This window comes from Lynx canadensis, chromosome X (genome assembly GCF_007474595.2).
Source record: "Lynx canadensis isolate LIC74 chromosome X, mLynCan4.pri.v2, whole genome shotgun sequence".
Lineage (NCBI taxonomy): Eukaryota > Metazoa > Chordata > Mammalia > Carnivora > Felidae > Lynx > Lynx canadensis.
Window position 1 is genome coordinate 59,501,472 of NC_044321.2, and position 21,424 is coordinate 59,522,895.

Here is a 21,424-nt window from a genome sequence, read left to right on the forward strand (position 1 = left end):
CCACAGCAAAAGTACTTCTAAGAGTAGTTCTTCATTTACAGCAATATGCACGTACATCAAAAAAAAGAAAAGAAAAATCTGAAATACACAACCTAATTTTACATCTCAGGTAAGAAGAAAAAGAACAAACTTAGCCCAAAATTAGCAGAAGGAAGGAATTAATACAGAGTAGAGCAGAAATAAATGAAATAGAGAACAGGAAAACAACAGAAAAGATTAACAAACTAAGAACTGGTCTATTGAAAAGATAAAATTAACAAAACTTTAGGTGAACTAACCAAGAAAAAAAGAGGACCAAATAAATAAAATAAATTAAAGAAGAGACATTACAACTGATACCACAAAAATACGGAAGATCATAAGAGACTACTATGGACAACTATATGCCAACAAATTGGACAACCTAGAATAATAGATAAGTTCCTAGAAACATACAACCTACTAAACCTGATCAAGAAGAAATACGAAATACAACATGGTGACTATAGTTAATAATTCTGTATTGTATATTTGAAAGTTACTGAGTAGATCTTAAAAGTTCTCATCACAAGAAAAAAAACTATGAGAGATGACGGATGTTCACTAAACTTACTGTGGTAATCATTTCACAATATATACATGCATCAAATAATTATACTGTACAACACCTTAAACTTATACAATATTATATGTAAATTATATCTCAATGAAACCAGAATAAAGAGAAAACAAGAGAAGTGAAAACAGGTACTCAAACAAGTACATGCACATGTGTATTTATAATAGCGCTGTTCACAACAGCCAATAGGTATAAACAGCCCAAGTGTCCTCCACAGATGAATAGATTTAAAAACTGTGGTATATACACATATATGAAGAAATATTATCTGGGGGTGCCTGGTGGCTCAGTTGGTTAAGCATCTAACTTCAGCTCAGGTCATAATCTCATGGCTTGTGGGTTCAGGCCCTGCATCAGGCTCTGTGCTGACAGCTCAGAGCCTGAAGCCTGCTTCCTCTCTCTGACCCTCCCCCACTCATATTTTCTCTCTTTCTCTCTCTCTCTCTGTCTCGCTCTCTCTCTCTCAAAAATAAATATTTTTTAAAATTATTTAAAAAAAAGAAATTTTATATCCAGCCATAAAAAAGGGATGAAGTACCAATACATGCTACAATGTGGAGAAAGCCCTGAAAGATTATGCTAAGTGAAAGAAGCAAGACACAAAACATTACATATTATATGATCCCATTTATATGGAATATCTAGAATAGATAAACCCAGACTAATGGTTGCTGGGGTAAGGGAAAAAATGGGAAGAAACTGCTTAATGGGTAAGGACTTTTACTTTGGAGTAATGGAAATGTTGTGGAATTAGACAGAGTTGGTGGTTGTACTACATTGTAAATGCACTACATTATTCACTTTAAAATGATTAATTCCATATTATGTAATTTTTACCTAGCAATTTTTTAAAGAGTAATCTATGACAGTATCCTATGTATCAAGAGGATTTACTCAAAAGTAACAAATGAAAAGTTAAACACACTTCTCTGAACACACAAAGTTTATCAATTAAAACAATAATCACATTGTTCCCAAGACTATTTACCAAAAAGGTAATGCTCTCATTGATTAAATGTTCTCAAGTCTTTTTTTTTTTTAATTTTTTTTAACGTTTATTTATTTTTGAGACAGAGAGAGACAGAGCATGAACGGGGGAGGGTCAGAGAGAGAGGGAGACACAGAATCTGAAACAGGCTCCAGGTTCTGAGCAGTCGGCACAGAGCCCGACACGGGGCTGGAACTCACTGACCGCGAGATCGTGACCTGAGCTGAAGTCGGCCGCTCAACCGATTGAGCCACCCAGGCGCCCCATAAATGTTCTCACAAGTCTTATGTGAAATTAGTTAACATTCCTAGTAGAAAGCTTATTTATTTTATTAGTGAGGCCAGTAAATAAATTTATGGATATTGGGCAATCTCGAGAACTTAAGAACTTATTATGCTTTAAAAATGTATCATCATCTAGTATTCAGATCTTCATTTTTAAATGCCATTCTCCATAATTCCATTCTAATGGATTGGAAGAACAAACAGTGTTAAAATGTCTATACTACCCAAAGAAATCTACACATTTAATATAATCCCTATCAAAATACCACCAGCATTTTTCACTGAGCTAGAACAAATAATCCTAAAATTTGAATGGAACCAGAAAAGGCCCGGAATAGCCAGAGTAACGTTAAAAAAGAAAAACAGAACTGGAAGCATCACGATTCCGAATTTCAAGCTATATTATAAGCTGTAGTCATCAAGAGGGTATGGCACTGGCATAAAAACAGACAACAGAACACAACAGAAAACCCAGAAATGGAGCCACAACTATATGGTCAAATTATCTTTGACAAAGCAGGAAAGAATATCCAATGGAAAAAAGACAGTCTCTTCAACAAATGCTTTTGGGAAAACTGGACAGCAACATGCAGAAGAAGGAAACAGGACCACTTTCTGACACCATACACAAAAATAAATTCAAAATGGATGAAATACCTAAATGTGAGACAGAAAACCATCAAAATCCTACAGGACAAAACAGGCAGCAACCTCCTTGACCTTGACTGCATCAACTTCTTACTAGACATGTCGCCTGAGGCAAGGGAAATAAAAGCATCGCCTGAGGCAAGGGAAATAAAAGCAAACATCAACTATTGGGAACTCATCAAGATAAAAAGCTTCTGCACAGGTAAGGAAACAATCAACAAAACTAAAAGGCAGCTTATGGAATGGGACAAGATACTTGCAAATGATATATCTGATAAAGGGTTAGTATCCAATATCTATAAAGAACTTATAAAACTCAACACCCTCAAAAAACAATCCAGTTAAGAAATGGGCAAAAGACATGAATAGACACTTTACAAAGAAGACATCCAGATGGCAAACAGACACATGAAAAGATGCTCAACATCACTCATCATCAGGGAAATACAAATCATAACCACGATGAGATACTACCTTACATCTGTCACAATGGCTAAAATAAACAACTCAGGCAACAACAGATGTTGGTGAGGATGTGGAGAAAGGGAAACACTCTTGCACTGTTGGTGGGAATGCAAACTGGTGCAAAAACTCTGGAAAACAGTATACAGCTTCCTCAAAAAGTTAAAAATAGAACTACCCTATGATCCAGGAATTGCACCTAGGCATTTACCGAAATGATACAAAAATACAGATTCAAAGGGACACATGCACCCCAATGTTTATAAGCAGCATTTTCAACAATAGCCAAACTATAGAGAGAGCCCAAGTGTCCATGAATGGATAAAGAAGATGTGGTATAGGGGCACCTGGGTGGCTCAGTTGGTTAAGTGGCCGACTTAGGCTCAGGTCATGATCTCACAGTCTGTGAGTTCGAGCCGCGTGCTGGGTTCTGTGCTGACAGCTCAGAGCGTGGAGCCTGTTTCAGATTCTGTGTCTCCCTCTCTCTGACCCTCCCCTGTTCATGCTCTGTCTCTGTCTCAAAAATAAATAAATGTTAAAAAATTAAAAAAAAAAAGATGTGGGTGGTATAGATACACAATGCAGTATTACTCAGCCATCAAAAAGAATGGTATCTTGCCATTTGTGATGACACGGATGGAGCTAGGGTGTATTATGCTAAGCCAAATAAGTCTGTCAGAGAAAGACAAATACCAGATGATTCCACTCATATGTGGAATTTAGAAAACACAACAGATGAACATTATGAGAGGGGGAAATAAAAAAAAAGAGACAGGGAAACATACTATGAGAGATTCTTAAAGATAGAGAACAAATAGAGGGCTAAAGCATGGATAGGGGATGGGCTAGATGGGTGCTGGGTATTAAGGAGGGCACTTGTTATGATGAGTACCGGGTGTTATATGTAAGTAATAAATCACTGAATCCTACTCCTGAAACCAATATTGTACTATATGTTAACTAAAATTTAAATAAAAATTTGAAAAGAAAAATAAGTAAATAAACAAACAAACAAATGCCATTTTCCAATGGAAGGTACAGGGTTCTTTGTAGAAAGAGCTGATCTCAGGGCCAGGGCAGGGAAAATATAAGATGAACCTGGAAAATCGTGTGTTGCCTAAAAGTAAGGAAGTGCTTGAAAACAGATAGGCACATGTCCAAAGGACAGAGGAGCTGGAGACTGGAGCTTCCAGTGGCTTAGAGCTGGGACAACTAGAGCAACAAAATAAAACTTGAGAGTACTGGGTTATAATTCATAGAATATAGTTTATTAACATCTATGAGTTCATCCTGATATAAATAAATAAGAAATTAAATTAGGGAGAAGTGACAGCTCTTCCTTACAGAAGAATTCCAATTAACAAATGTAGAAGGAATGAGGGAAACAGAAAAACATAATTAGGCAAACATCACAGTAGTAACTGTAGACAAGATCCACTGATGCATGTTACTAGCTAGTGAAAGTTTTAAGAGAAACATGATTGTTTGCATACTCTCAAAGAATTTCCCTCAAGGTATTTTTTTAATTACAAAAGAGAAAATAGTATTTTTCATTGGAGAAACCTGGTAGACACCACCTTAACCAAGCAATGAAGGTTAACTTCACCAGAAATAAGATGTAACAACACCATGTACCCCCAAAATGATGCACTGAGAAGGACACACCACTAATGTCTCACTGCTTAAAACACTGTAATATGGCTTCTACCCCCCATCACTACTGAAACTGTTTATCAGAAATACTAATTGCTAAATTCAATAACATTTTGCATATTCATTTTACATACCCTCTCTGTTGCATAACACTACTGACCATTCCTTTCTTTCTGGAACTGTTTCCTCTCTTGACTTCTAGAATATCAATCTACCCCCATTCCTTTAACCTCCCTGGCCACTGTGAAATCTTCTTCAACTATTGTTTGATTTGAATACTGGAAAACTCAAGAGTTTCTTCTTTAGCCCTCTATTTTGTTCTCATTTTATACAGTCTCCCAAAGGTATCCATAGCCACTATAAAAAAATTACCTCCACAATTACTCTCAAACTTTATCTCAAGCCCAGATCTCTTTGACAAGTATCTACCCCATATATACAAGTGTTCATTAGACATTTTCTTTTTTTTTAATTTTTTTAACGTTTTTATTTATTTTTGAGACAGGGAGAGACAGAGCATGAACAGGGGAGGGTCAGAGAGAGGGAGACACAGAATCTGAAGCAGGCTCCAGGCTCTGAGCTGTCAGCACAGAGCCCAATGCGGGGCTCGAACTCACGGACCGCGAGATCGTGACCTGAGCCGAAGTCGGCCGCTTAACCGACTGAGCCACCCAGGCGCCCCTCATTAGACATTTTCATCATGTCTCACAGATAGCTTAAACCCCACATATCCCATGGTGAACTCAGCATTTTCTCTATCTTCTCCAACCCCTCAAACTCACTCCTCCCATCTTAGTTAATAGTATCACTACTCAGATGCCTAAACCAGATACCTGGGAACTTTCTTTCCTCTTTATTTCTTCTTATCCTGTGCATCAAACCACTCATAACTCCTGTCAACTTTACCTCTTAAATAGCTCTATAATCACTGTCATAGCCTTAGTTGAGGTTATCATCCCTTGTCTCCAATATTACCATTAAACCCTCTAATGTTCCATCCAAACCAAATGTCTCCCTACTTCTAATCTTGTCCACTCCCAATCCACCTCCAAACTACAGCTTTTCTAAAGAAGACAAGGCATTTAATATCTTTTGTCCTAAAATAACCTTTCACTCATCCACCAAGCCAACTTCTACCTACAAATCCTTCAATATTCATCTATAAATTCTTTGGAAAGTGTTCCCTAACCTCACTAGATTGACGGTGGTTCTTCACCTCTGGGCTTCCATATAATTCTGCATATACCCCTATGAGAGCATTCATCACACCTTATGTCAATAGTTGGTTACCTGTTTTTTCCTTTAAATTGCAATTTCCTGGAGGGCAAAGACTATGCCTTGCTCATGGTTGTAGCCTCAGTGCCCTATACAATGTCTGCCAAATGGCAGGTACCCAATAAACATTTGCTAAAAGACTGCTGAGGATGATAGTGGCATATTCTTTTTGTAAATGTAGAGTTGTGTTAGGTGGTGGTAAACTCTAAAGACATTAGTGTAGTATGATTTTACTACTTCTGTATGTATTACAATACTGTAATATGTAATATGTAATACATAATATATAAGAATTCATTTAAAAGACAGTTTTCTAATAGTTTTAATTAATTTTTTTTAATTTTTAAATTTAAATTTAAATTATTTAAAAGTCTAACAGTTTTACTTAAATAGATTTACTCTAGCTATTCATCAATGCAATAGAGTATAGTTGCACAAAAAGTCCTAAATAAGTAAAATTCATCTGTTCAAGTTGGAAAAGCAGAGCTAGTGAGATGAAGGAGAAAGAGATGAATGAAAAGCCTTGGGTTGTCATGTCAGTTCTGTCACTAATTAGCTAGAGTGTAACTGGACTGCTGGATAAGCATTCAAAAACAGATGTGAGGGGGAATCTGGGTGGCTCAGTTGTTTAAGTGTCGGACTTCGGCCCAGGTCATGATCTCTCGGTTAGTGAGTTGGAGCCCTGCATTGGCCTATGTGCTGATAGCTCAGAGCCTGGAGCCTGCTTTAGATTCTGTGTCCCCTTCTCTCTCTACCTCTCCCCTGTTTGCTCTCTCTCTCTCGCTCAAAAATAAATAACAAAAAAAAATCTTAAAAAACATAAGTGAGGGTAACCTACCAACATGAGTTCTATAGGCAGTCCCCACAAAATCGATTACAAAAGATTATGTTTTATTACAGAACCATAAGCTAAAACTGTAATGGCAAAATTCAAACCACTTTACAATTCACAAACTGCTTTCACAATCTATTGTTGCACTTGATCCTCCCCAGAACTGTGGGAGATAAATAAGGTTAAGTCTTTGTCAAATGCCCATTTTATAAAAACACTGAGACTAAGTTAAGTAGCTAAGACAAAGTGATACTCTCTTGTTTCAAAACCTTTCAAGATCTTTCAAAGCATTTCAAAATCATGTCATGATACAAGAATGCTTGGTGGCAAATCCCTGACAATGCTTCGTCAGGACAGGCAGTGCAGGGTTTTTTTTATCACTTCTCTCCTATATTACTTCAATATCCTAAATCCTATCTCCAATCCCTATTTTCAACCTATCTTTCAAACTGCAGCCAGAATAATATTCCAAAAACATATCTGATAATATCATTCCCTATTTAAAATTATCTACTAGGCCAGCCATATCCAGCAGAACTTTCAGTGATAACAGAAATGTTCTATATCTGTGTGGTCAAATACAATAGCCACTTAGTCACATGTGGCTATTGAGCACTTGAAATGTGTCTAGTATGACTAAGCTGCTAGTTTTTTATCTTCTTTAATTTTAATTAATTTTAATGGAATTTGAAATAGCCACATGTGGGTAATGTCTACTGTACTGGGCAGTACAGCTCTAAGCAGCAAGAAGTCTTTATTTTTTGGATCCTGGTGAAAACCAATGAATAAAATAGGAACAGGAAAAAATGAAATGTTAAAGCATTTTGTAAACTATGAACACTAAAATTCTAAGTATAGGTTTATACCAAAGTGTTAGAGAATAGCTGCTTTTTTCTTTTTTCTTATTCTTTCTTCTTTGTTTTCCCTATATTTCCTAATCTTTCAGTACTGTTTTGGTAATTTTTTAAAATACAAGAGCTTAATTTTGATAAAAAAACATGAGTACAGTTCCCTATTAGGCAGCACCAAATATGCAAAATACCTATGTTACATACTAATTGAAGAAACCAGTGAAATGAAGAGGAAATACTGAGACTCATTCTTAAAAGCATTCCCCAATTCCCTAGCAAACTGATAATCAAAAATTAGCTAAATTGAAAAATTATAGAATACTTTCAGGGAAGTTTCTTTAAAATTTTAAAGATCTTTGGGGCGCCTGGGTGGCTCAGTTGGTTAAGCCTCCAATGAAGGCTCAGGTCATGATCTCAAGGTTTGTGAGTTCAAGCCCCCACATCAGGCTCTGTGCTGACAGCTTCGGATTCTGTGTCTCCCTCTCCCTCCGCCCCTCCCTCTCCTTGCACTCTCTCCCTCTCTCTCTCAAAAATAACTAAACATGAAAAAACTAGAAATAAATAAATGTTAAAGATCTTTTTACATTACACAAAATAACCACTGAGTCATATACAAGGATGTACACAAAACTAGAGTTGAACAAATGAACAAGTTAATACAACCTATTAAAAAGGTCAGACCACCAACTGAAAGGCTTACACATGAAATTTTTCTTATAAAATGATAAAGTATCTTTAATAACAAGTTAAAGGTCCCTTACTGTCCTTTAGTTTCACAAACCATCCCCTCTTCAGAGCTACGTTTAAGTATATACTTCCAGGTTTCTACGTATTTGCACACACACACAGTTATGGACTGAACCGTGTCTCTAGCAAAACTTTAGGAAGACAAATTTTAGAAAAGGAGGTAAAAAACCAAAACAAAGAAAATGTCACCTTTTGTAGACAGTTAAATATACACCTATTAAAATTACTAAAATATTAATTAATTAAAAGACCTAATTTTGGTAAAGACTGAGCACCAAGAAAAATAATGCTTATAAGTAAAAAGAAACAATTTAAAGTTATCTCAGAATTGTAAAATTTATGTACATATAACAACTAGAATTCAAGGGGAAAATGGAAAATTACTTAAGAGGTAAGACTGTGGGTTACTTTTCTCACATTTTTATTACATGCAGTTTTGTACAATTAAAAAGGGAAAATATATAAATAAATAAAAAGAGAAAACAATAAGGATCATATACAGAACAGGCAATTTTGCCTCTATTTTAAATTCTATCTTACAACATGGAAGGAACATACTCCTTTTTGAGAAGCCTAACTTTCAGATCAACACTGAGAATCAACATTACTGTATTTTTCATTTAATCAAAGTTTTGATACAAGCAAAATAAGTTTCCATTCCACTTCTATCCCCCACTACCCAGTGATAAGTGCCCTTTATTCTGCCACTGGCTACTCAGGAACTCCATTAGAAATGCCCCCCAGTCTTCATTATTATATTTATCAGGGATCTCTGATCTCCCCCCCCCAAAAAAAATGGTGTGAAAAATGAAGCATGTATGCCCGTTTTTCCAGGGAGAAGGTTCATGGCTTTTATCAGATTCTTGAAGGGCCTAGTACTCTAAAAGAAAACTTAGAAATAATATTATGAACTTTTCTTCCCCCTCATGTTAATTTTAATAACCAATTCAATAAACTATATCAATGGCTTAAATAATGTTATTTATTTGACTATTTCCAATAAGGGGTCTTCTGAATTCCTCTTCTCAATCCCCAAAGCCACTTTCAGACTAAGACCTTTATATTTCTTTTCTTTATCATTTATAGGCCAGGTAAGCTTCATCTTTATTTACAACTTTTACAAGCACTGCTGCTACTCTCCACCATCTATTTGGAACCTATTTCTACCTTCATAGATTATTTTAGAAGCTAGCTTTCTCTTTCCCCACTCTAATTTCATCTCCCCAACACTAAGCAAATACTAAACTCATCATCAATCTCATTTTTTCTATTCCTCTTCTTAGATCAACAAGTACTATAAGAGGCAGAACAATATAAATTTGCCCCCATTAAAAACTTACGTGAATTTAAATGTAGCCTATGTTGCTACTAGAAACCTACTTACTACCAGTAATAAACTAGGATCACAAAGTAGAGATTCTATTTATACAAAGTCCCTGCAGATCAGAGTCAGGAAACTACAGAATTGGAAGAAACTTTAGAGATCAAGTAGTTGAACCCTTACAGAAACTGAAGTCCAAAGGACTAAACGATCTGTCCAAGATAATTAAGAGTAGAAACAGAACTCAAGTATTCAGATGTCCTAGTGACAATATTCATTCCATTACACCAAGCTATGTCCTTTGTACACCAGTTGTTTATCCCCTTTAATATTTATAAATCAAACTCTTTCAAATTATCTGTATTTTCTCTGGTAAGATTTTCTTACTACTACACTACTACCTCAAGACCCCTTAACAGTTTGCAATACCATTTCTTCCTGGCTTGTTGGGTGAGAATGATACAGGGGACAAGATTTGAAAGCTTTACTGAAATCAACATCGACTACACTTCTAAGTAAGTACCCTGTCACTCTCTCTCATATGAAGAACTGAATTGGTTTGGTCCTGCTCTTCTCAAAACCAAGCCACTGCTTCTTCATAACTTATATTTGTCTAATGATTGCAAATTACTATTTAATGATTGTTCACTTGTCTCCTAACACCAAAGCCAAGACTAGAATCCAACTCTTCTGACCGTTTACCAATGTTCTTTCTGCCAAATCACCCCTTTTAAAGTGAGTTGTGATGCTGAATAATATAAACCAGTTCTATCATTAAGATATCTATTTAAATTATAATCAATGGTTATTTGTTCTGCCACTTAGGTCATTTAAAAAGTCATTATTGCTCTCCCAATAAAAAGACTATTAATTTAAGAAATTATTTTTATATGTATATTAAATCCCTCTTCCTGCAACTGAAGTCTATGTTCCCAATCAACTAATGTTCCAGGTAAGTTCAGGTATCACTGAATTATTAGAATGATAGCTTTTAATTTAAAAAAATTGTCCTTGGGGCACCTGGGTGGCTCAGTCGGTTCAGTGTCCGACTTCAGCTCAGGTCATGATCTCACAGTTGGTGAGTTCAAGCCCCACATCGGGCTCTGTGCTGACAGCTCGGAGCATGGAGCCTGCTTCAGATTCTGTGTCGTCTCCCCCTCGCTCTCTGCCCCTCCCCTGCTCATGCTGTGTCTCTCTCTCTCAAAAATAAATAAATGTTAAAAAAATTTTAATTATTTAACTAATTAATTTAAAAAAATTGTCTTTCAGGTACTTTAAATTTCACTGAATCACCTCTCACCCTCTTAAGTTCCATGCAAAATTTACTTAAAAACACCCTTAATTTTTTCCTGTTGTTTTTAATCTTCTTATTACATTTAATATCTTCTCAGTAATCACTGCCATCTCTTGATATGCATCTTATAATGTAAAACTTATATCTTAAAACTAGGATCTCTAAAAAGCAAAGCAGAATAATTTCATTAGTGTTATTATATTCCACTTCAGTTAATAGGATGTCCAGAAGTAAAGTCTCTTAGTAGCAGCCAGTCAGCAGTGGGAGTACAGGAAGAGGGAATTTTCTACAGGGAGATATTAAAGTTCTCATTCCTTGCCCATGATGTAAACAAATGAAATGTGAACCAGCAAATGAAAACAAAACAGTACCTATCCAAAAGAACTACTAAATAGAGCATACAAGGTAAGTACACTAAAACAAAAGGTGTGCCAGATCTAAATGGAAATTATCTTCTACAAACCAAAGAAAAAGGACAGACCACTTTGCTGCATGCAGTAAGCCAAACGACATGAGACAGTCAAAAACAAATGAAGAGAGTTCCACTTCTGGCATGACAACATAAGGATCTCCTTAGACCCACTCCCCAGAAAAACTGGTAAAAGTTATAAAAGGACAACCATTTAAAGTCCCTAGAAATGGGACTGGGGGCATATAGCAAATGAAGTAACATTTACTCAAGAAAAGCAACTATAGTTCAGTAAGAATAGCAAGTCTGTAGCATCTGAACCAGGACATACTCCCTGCCTCCCCACTCCCAGTTTGGCAATATGGAAACTCCCCTTGAGACTGGTGCAGCCAAAAGCACAGTACATTACCCCCCTCTCTCCTTCATAAGTTCCTAATCAGAAGACTATCCTCCTGGGAAAGGCAGGATATCAGCATTTTTCGTCTTTCCCCCAGAAACCTATTGCTGAAACTACATGCTGGGATAACGTGGTCAAGAAGGAGGGGCTCCATTGTTCCACACAGCTCCATGGGAGGGACAAAGGCTCTACCTTGGGTATGGTGCCACTGAGAATACTTGATTGCTAAAGGCCCAATCACCCTGACCATGATTCCTAAGAGGCTGGTTCCATACCAGGAGAGGCAGTCAAAAAAAAAAACTCCTCTTACTCTACCTAGCACTCAACTCCTAAAGGGGAGGTTTAACTAAGAGACAAATGACCATTGTCCCCAGCCCCAGCTTCAGAGCTGTGGCTGATAGATTTTTGTCTGGAAGGAGAAGAAGGCACTAAAACAAATAGCTCCTCATCTCTTCCCAGAGGAATTGTCTTCACTTACAACTTGATGTGAGGAAGTTCAAGCCTCAGGTTGCTCTCAAAAACAGTGGAGGTTCTGGTGAAAGCTAAGTAGTAGGACACTAATGGAATCATTGGACACAGAAGCTAAACCATAGGTCAGCTGGTATGTCCCAGAGAACCAGAAAACCAAGAAGGGAGACAGATGGGAGGAGCCTGCCTGCGGTCAGAACAAATCTCCAAAGTTGACCTCAGAGCTTTCACTTCAAAGGAACCCCAATTTGACTGCTTCAGTCTGTGCAACAATTTCTGCCTCAAGAAATTGATTGATTTCAACAGTGCAATCTGCCAGCAACTAATGGAGCATAACTGGGAAAGAGGCAAAGAAAGCCTCACCAAAACCACTGTCATTCCAGGGTAACTGTGGACATACCCTTTAAGGAGCAACATAAGAAGCATTAAATACTGTGAAGTGGGAAGCAGGGAGGTGGGTGGAGAGAAACAGCACTAAAATAATCCATCCAGTCTTCAACCAAATAAACAAGCAAGTAAATAACAAGAAGCCCTGAGAAGGAGGGGACTAGTACCCAGAGTTACATTATCTAAAATGTCCAGTTTCCTGGGGTGCCTGGGTGGCTCAGTCGGTTGGGCATCCGACTTCGGCTCAGGTCATGATCTCGCAGTTGGTGGGTTCGAGCCCCGTGTTGGGCTCTGTGCTGACAGCTCAGAGCCTGAAGCCTCCTTCAAATTCTGTGTCTCCTTCTCTCTCTGCCCCTCCCATGCTCATGCTCTGTCTCGCTCTCTCTCTCAATAATAAATAAACGTAAAAAAAAAAAACCTTTAAATGTCCAGTTTCCAAAAAATTGCAAGACATACAAAGAAACAGGAAAGTATAACCTATACACTGAGAAAAAAGCAGGCAAGAGAAACTGCCTGTGGTTTTGACCAAATGTCACATTGAAAAGTAAAGGCTTCAAAGTAGTCATTATAAATACGTCCAAAGACTAAAAGAAACCATGTTAAAGAAATAAAGGAAGGTGTGGGGCGCCTGGGTGGCTCAGTAGGTTGAGCATCCAACTTCAGCTCAGATCATGATCTCACAGCTCATGAGTTCAAGCCCCACGTTGGGCTCTGTGCTGACAGCTCAGAGCCTGGAGCCTGCTTCAGATTCTGTGTCTCCCTTTCTCTCTGCCCCTAACCCACTCACATTCTGTCTCTGTCTCTCTCAAAAATAAATAAACATTAAAAAAATTTTTAAAAAGGAAATAAAGGAAGATGTGATGATGATATAACGTTACATGAAGAATATCAACAAACAGGAATTATTTAAAAAGAACTAAATGGAAATTCTAGAGTTAAAAAAATACAATAACTAAAATGAAAACTTTACTAAAGGGGATTGACAGCAGATGTAAATTGGCAGCAGAATTAGTGAACTTGAAGACAGAATAGAGACTATGCAATATGAAGAACAGAGATAAAAGAGAGTGAAGAAAAATGAACAGAGTCTCGGAGAAATGTAGAACATTAATAATCACACCAACATATGCATAATGAGTGTACCAGAAAGAAAGAAAAAAAGAAAGAAAGAAGAATGATAAAGGGGAAGAAAAACTATTTGATGAAATAATGGCTGTAACCTTCCAAAGCTTATTAAAAAGAACTTATTAAAATATAATTTATCATCCAGGAAATACAACAAACTCCAAGGAGGAAACATGCAAAGAGAGCCACACATACTTTATAGTAAAAACATTAAAAGCCAAAACAAAGGGAACTTCTTAAAAGTAGCAAGAGAAAAAAAAAAAAAAAACTCCTCACTAACAAGGGGACCCAATAAGATTAACAACTGATTTCTTAGCAAAAACAATGCATTGGCTGGAAGGCAGTAGGATAACATTCAAAGCACTCAAAGAAAAAAAACCTGTCAAGCAAGAATACTATATACTGAAAACTTTTCAAAAATGAAGGCAAAATAAAGACACTCCCAGATAAATAAAAACTAGGAAAATTTGTTACTAACAGAACTACCCTACAAGAAATACTAAAGGAAGTTCTTTAGGCTGAAAACAAATGACCTCAGACTGCAATTGAAACACACACACACACAGCACCAGAATGTATAAATGCACACTTTTTAACCTTCTTCTTTGAACTGATTTTAAAAAGAAACTATATAAAAAACTTGTGCGCTCTCTCTCAAAAATAAATATTTTTAAATAAATAAAAAATTAAAAGCAACTGTATAAAATAATATGGATAAAAATTAATTGTTGAGCTTATGACCTGTAGCGATGCAATATATTTGCCAATAACACCACGAAGGAGATGGATGGGAGCACAGCTATACTGGCATAAGGAAATGATTCCAGATGCTAAATCAAACACAAGAGAAGACATGAAGAGAAACATAAATGATAAATACAAAGGCTAGTATAACAGGGGCGCCTGGGTGGGTCAGTCGGTTAAGCGTACAACTTGGGCTCAGGTCATGATCTCGCAGTCCATGAGTTTGAGCCTCGTGTCAGGTTCTGTGCTAATAGCTCAGAGCCTAGACCTTGCTTCGGATTCTGTCTCTCAGTCTCTCTGACCCTCCCCTGCTCGTGCTCATACTCTCTTTCTCTCTTTCTCTCTTCTCTCAAAAATAAATAAATGTTAAAAAATAAAAACAAAAACAAAAACAAAGGCTAGTCTAACAAAATAAATATTTACTTGCCTTCCTGTCTTCTCTCAGCTTCTTTAAAAGTCATAAATTATATAAAACAATAATTATGACAATATATTGTTAGGATTGCAACATTTACAGATATATATTAAAATAAAACAACAAAGTGGGGAAAGGAAACTATAACTATACAAGAGTTGTTTCTATATATCACTAGAATTACATTATAAAATTCCTAGAAGAAAACATGGTAATTCTTCATGAACTCAAATTTGGCAATGGATTCTTAGGTATAACACAAAAAGTATGACAAAAGAAAAAAATAGATAAATTTGACTTTATGAAAATGAAAAGCTTTTGTGCTTCAAAGGACATTATCAAGAAAGTAAAAAGATAGCCCACAGAATGGGAGAAAATATTTGCAAATCATATATCTGATAAAGGACCTGAATGTAGAATATATAAAGAATTCTCATATCTCAATGATAAAAAGACCAATAACCCAATTAAAAAATGGGCAAAAGACCTGAATACACATTCCTCAAAAAAAGATATGCAAATGGCTAATAAGCACATGGATGGATGCTCAGCGTCTTTTGTCATTAGGGAAATACAAATCAAAACCACAATGAGATAACACTTCACACCTACTAGGATAGCTAGACTAAAAAAGTAAGATAACAAGAACTATTGGCATTGTCGAGGATGTGGAGAGACTGGAACCCTCCAGTACTTCTGAGGGTGATGTAAAATGGTGTAGTCCCTTGAAAACCAGTCTAACAGTTCCTAAAAGAATTAAACATAGAGTTATCATATGATCCAGCAATTCTACTCCTAGCTATCCACTCAAGAGAAATGAAAATTTGTACATGGATGCTTATAGCAGCATTATTCATAACAGCCAAAAGATAGGGAAAAAAAACCTATGCCCACCAACCAATGAATGCATAAAGGCAATATTGCATAACCACACTGAATATTATTTGGCTATAAAAACAAATGAAGTACTGGGGCGCCTGGGTAGCTCAGTCAGTTAAGCGTCTGACTTTGGCTCAGGTCATGATCTCACGTCGCGGTTCATGAATTCGAGGCCCACATCCAGCTCTGTGCTGACAGCTCAGAGCCTGGAGCCTGCTTCAGATTCTGTGTCTCCTCTCTCTGCCCCTTCCCTGCTCATGCTCTCTCTCTTTCTCTCTCTCTAAGAATAAATATTTAAAAAAAAACCAAATGAGGTACTTAATATATGCCATGACACAGATGCGCCTTAAAAACACAATACTACTAAGTGAAAGAAGCCAGTCTTAAAAGACCACATATTATTATATGATTCCATTTATGTGAAATGTCCAAAATGGACAATCTATAGAAACTGAACATAGATTAGTGGTTTCTTAGGGCTGGTGAGGGAGGGAAATGTGGGCGGGGGGGGGGAGGGTGATAGGCAAAAGGGTAGCAAGTTTGTTTTTAAGGTAATAAAGATGTAAAATTGGCTATGGTGACAGTGATACGTATCATTACATATACTAAAATCCATTGAATTTCAGGGCACCTGTGTGGCTCAGTTGTTTGAGCATCCTACTCTTGATCCATGCTGAGCTTGGAGCCTGCTTAAGATTCTCTCTCTCTCCCTTTACCCCTCTCCCCTACTCGTGCTCTAAAATTAAAAAAATTAAGTTAATCATTGTTAATTACAAGTGTGCTGATTGATTTTACAAAAATAAAAAAATAAATAAAAACCACTGAATTGCACACTTTAAATAGGTGAATTATATGGTATGTGAATAAATCTCAAAAAAGATTTTTTTTTTAAACAAACGAAGAAAAGTATATGATCAGGATCAGGATCAAGAATTAACTCTTTAAACTTAGATAAAAAGCATTGTGGTCTAACCACATACCATATAAGTATTGTTGAAAAAAGTTCTATCACTCATAATTCATGTCTCTTTATTTTAGGGAGAGAGAGAATGAGCACGAGTGGGGGAGAGGGGCAGAGGGAGTTCAGCACAGAGCCTGATGCTGGGCTCAATCCCACAATCCTGAGATCATGACCTAGGCCAAAATGAGTCAAATGCTCAACCAACTCAGGTACTCATCAGGCGCCCCAAAACTCACGTCTTTTTAATATTAACTAATGTAGTAGAGAGGCAACTGTATAATAAATCATTACAATTTAAATCTTATCATACTTTAAATCATTACAATTTAAATCTTACAACACTTACAATTTTAATAAAAAAAACTTTTATGTTTAAGGTGTTTCCCTCTATTAACAGTGCTCTAGTGTAAGTATCTTTACGATTCAACATTTATTGTATGTTTAATGCCTGCAAGAGTCTTATTTACCTTTATATGAATACCTGACAGAGAAGGCAATAAATGAATGGCCTTAAAGGCTGCCATTTATCTATACTAGGATTTAGTTACCTCATCTGCAAAATTAGAAGGCTGGACATGATCTTCTCTAAAGCAGCACTGTTGGACAGAACTTTCTGCAAGGATGGAAATGTTCCATATCTATGTACCTTTTTAGCCCTTGGAATGTGGCTAATGCAACCAAGGAATTAAAATTTTAATTTAATTTAAATTTTAACAGCCACATGAAGCTGGTGACTACCATATTGCACAGTAAATAATCCAGTAAATAATCCTGTGTGAAAAACACATTTTACAATGCATCCCAGTAATCGCATACATGTGGCAAAGTACATATACACATAAAACAGTACATAAAACAATACTTCCCTTAATATGTATAAAGCACTGACATTTTCTTTCTTATTCTACTGAATTTCATATAAAAAAAGACTGATCCAACTTATTAACATGTTTCATAACACCGCACTAAGGTTCCTTTCAGCTCTAAAATATTATGCTATATACTAATGATTGTCCTAAAAGTATGAAAGCCTTATAATCATTCCTTCATCTCCCAGTTAAATCTACATTTTTTCAAATTATGGCAAGAGTTGCATGTCTTTAAGAAGCAGAAAACAAAAGTAACATCTTTGTTTTTTCACACTTTGGAAATGGTAACCACAGGGAATGGTAGGATGTACAGAAGACAGTGGAAGAAGAAAGTTGTGGGGACAGTGTTCATGAAAAGAGAGAAATTTGGGGCGCCTGGGTGGCGCAGTCGGTTAAGCGTCCGACTTCAGCCAGGTCACGATCTCGCGGTCCGTGAGTTCGAGCCCCGCGTCAGGCTCTGGGCTGATGGCTCGGAGCCTGGAGCCTGTTTCTGATTCTGTGTCTCCCTCTCTCTCTGCCCCTCCCCTGTTCATGCTCTGTCTCTCTCTGTCCCAAAAATAAATAAAAAACGTTGAAAAAAAAATTAAAAAAAAAAAAAAGAAAAGAGAGAAATTTATTTACATCACTTCCTCTGAAACTCCCAGTAACTTCTCCTTCCCCCCATCCCCCCAGCCTGACAAAGTCCTACAAATATTATTTTAACTTCATTAGGCTTATTAGAGGACTACAGAATAAGAATGGTTCCCAAGAGGTCATGTGTTACAAACTTTCAACTATAAAGTGTTTTAAAACCTTTAATAAAATGATCTGGATTTGCTTCTAGATCTAGCCTGATCTGCTGCTTCTATCCTGAACTCTTCAGTAGCCTAAACTACATGCAGTTCTACAAAAGGTCCATGCTCTCTCTTACCTGTGGGCCTTTGCACACACTATTCCCTCTTTAGCTAATTTCTCTTAATTTTTTAAGGCCTTGGCTTAGTAGATATCAGTTATTCAAGGCATTTTCCCACCTCAAAATTAGATTAGATGCCCTTCAAGTACACTCTTTTAGTACTCTGTACCCTTCCCATCATTGCACTACTGTATTATAATTGCCTGTTTACTTACCTTTTTCCCTTACTAGATTTTAGACTCTTCAAGGACAGGGCCTGTATTTTATTCTGCTGTAACCTCTACTGCTGTAAAGGTGTTCAATAATCACTGGATGAACGAATGCATATAATTTCTCCGGCATTCCACATGCTTAGTGTCATTCCCCATTCTCCCTGCTTAAAATGTTCTCCTCAGTTCTATCACCAGCATGAGATCCTCTCTATAATCTGGTCCTTAATTATCCCTATTTCCTCTAGATGCTTACTGCCCTTATTGTTTATACTATTCATTTGATATTTAACCTACTTACATTGTTTAGTTATTCTTGTAATACATAAATACAAACTCCTTAACTAAACTGATCAATCTTGAAGGCATTAATGTATGTTTCTCTTGGTACCCTCATTATCTAGCATAGTGCTATGTACAATGTAGACATTAAACATCTGTTCATGTGGAATCAAAATTTATGAGGGTGCTTCCCAAACAAAACTGACAATGCTTCAGCGATACTGATGAACAAGTAGTGGCAATTAAACATTTTGCCAATATATAGGAAATAAAAAGATATACCAAAGTACAAATATGAATATTTTTTTGTAACTGCTAAGAGAGAATTATGGACACAAATTAAGAGACACTATAACAAAAACTACATTCATTAATTAAAGATAAGCAGCCTTATGGGTTCCAAAGCGACCTGTGTACACAGAAGAACACTATTTTCAGATCAAAAGACAATCGTGTTTACATACGAATTTAGGGCGGTCTATGTTTTGGAGAGAAAGATAGGTATGGTTTTTGGCCTATCAGGAAGCACTGTCAGCAGAGAGTTAACTGTGCCAACTCAGCCTCTTGTTTACAGGTAGTTCTGCTGTCATGTTACAATGCTCCCCAAATACTACTTTCAAGAGAGTAAAATCTGAACCATGGCCATATTAGTCCCAAATTCCATTACTAACTTTGGAAAAGTTGCCAGTTTTCCTTGCATTTAGAAAGGTAAGCAATCTGGGGATCCCGTCTACCCCATCTTTTAAACTACGAAGGGCGGGGGGAGGGAAACAAACACGTAAATCCTTTGAGAATAACTAGTGCTCCAGGTGCCCTCTGCCCGGAATCGTCCGTTCCATTCCCTTGGCGTACCACAAAGGTTTTCTTCCCCCCTTCCTCAAATTACCACCCCTAATTTCCTTCACTTACTGATGTTCCGAGTTAGCCCTGACAACCTTTCTTTTTGGCTTTCTCTCTGACCCGAGGACATGAGAGCAAACTTTTCCATAGGTCCCTTTGTCCTTCACCCTACTCTTCCACGTGAATGTCATCTCACCTGGGAAATTCGAGAAGCTCCCGAGGCGCCGAGCTGACGTGATCTCCGCTGAAGACCTGCACCACGGACAGAGACTAGAGACCGAACCAGAATCGCCACGTGCCGACGCTTTTCAAAGGCAGTCGCTGCGGCTGCCCAGCGTGAAGAATGTATCACGAGCAGCGCCATCTTGAGCGAGGAAAGAGGAATCTAGAGCAGAGAATTGTGGGACGCTGGCGGACTCCACTCAGCTACCTTAATCTTCTCTCCCCTCCCCCTCATTTTCTCAGGGCCCGAGACCGGAAATAGCTTCTCTGCAAGGAGTCAGGTACTTGGGCTTAACAGCTGTATTTTCTAGGGCCTTTGAGTGGTTTACACAACCGGGAATTGTAGAATAACGTCTTTCTCTGTTTTTTTAGATTTGCCACATAAAATACAGGATGCACAATTAAACTTTAACTTGGGATAAACGAGTCATTTTTTAGTATGTCTCAAATACTGCATTTGCTAAATCCGCCAACCCTTATCTTGTCCAGTCATTCCACTTTTCTCTTACAGCCTTCAACTCAGTGCAACGCCTCACTCCGTTTTCCCTCTGCATATTTTTCTCTTCACTCTCTAGTGCACTAACGTTTAGATTAAATTTACGGATACTAATTTCCCCAGGGTGGAGACTTCAGGAACCTTGAGATTCACTGGGTTTCGGGCTTATTCGCTTTCGCGCAATCCTTGGGGCAGTTTTCCTTTGGTCTGTTGCTCTTGGGACACACACGCACACATATTTACTCTGCTAATTTGCATCTCTTTCTAGCTTTTCCATTTGGTTTCTGCAGCATCCCTAATTACTGCAAAACAGCTAGATTGGCTAATGGATGGTAAAGTGAAAATATATGGAGGAAAAGTCCATTTTTAAAAACAGGTTTATATTCTTTTTTTTACCACTATCATCAAGCAAAATGATACCGAAATAAATATGTTACAGTTTTCCAGAAAACTGCATTTCCAAATGTCAGCGTTACCTAAAACCCTGTAGACAGTGAAGCAGTTGCAATTTTATATACATTACTGCGTTCTCAAAGTTTTTACACGAGACAGGTAAATAATTCTGAACTCCTTATATAGAGGCAGGATGGACTTTTAAGTCTGATGAAGACAAAAGAAATGCATGGCCCATGTAGTTACTTTGTTTCAAGATTCATCCTACACTCAGGTTTCCAGAGAAGAGGATGCTTGAGCAGAGTTATTTAAAGAATAAAATTTCCAACTGAAGAGGCTGAACGGAGTTCCATGTAAAAGAAATGTCATGTTTAAAAGCAAGAAGGTATAAGAAAACATTTCCATGTTCGAGATTCTAGGGAGCATATGATAGAGTAGCAGGAGAGAAGCTCGGATAAGCAGAGGCCTGATGGGGAAGGACCT

The 21,424-nt window shown here is 37.2% G+C and overlaps 1 protein-coding gene across 1 annotated transcript in view; it reads right to left on the bottom strand.

Annotated features, from left to right (window-relative positions):
* Positions 1-20,215, bottom strand: part of ABCB7 (ATP binding cassette subfamily B member 7) — a 185,779-nt gene extending 165,564 nt beyond the window's left edge. The window contains exon 1 of the mRNA XM_030305226.1: positions 20,027-20,215. Within this exon, the coding sequence (XP_030161086.1) occupies positions 20,027-20,194 (168 nt within the window). The 5' untranslated portion in view covers positions 20,195-20,215. The remainder of the gene's footprint in view (positions 1-20,026) is intronic.
* Positions 20,216-21,424: the final 1,209 nt, after the last annotated feature.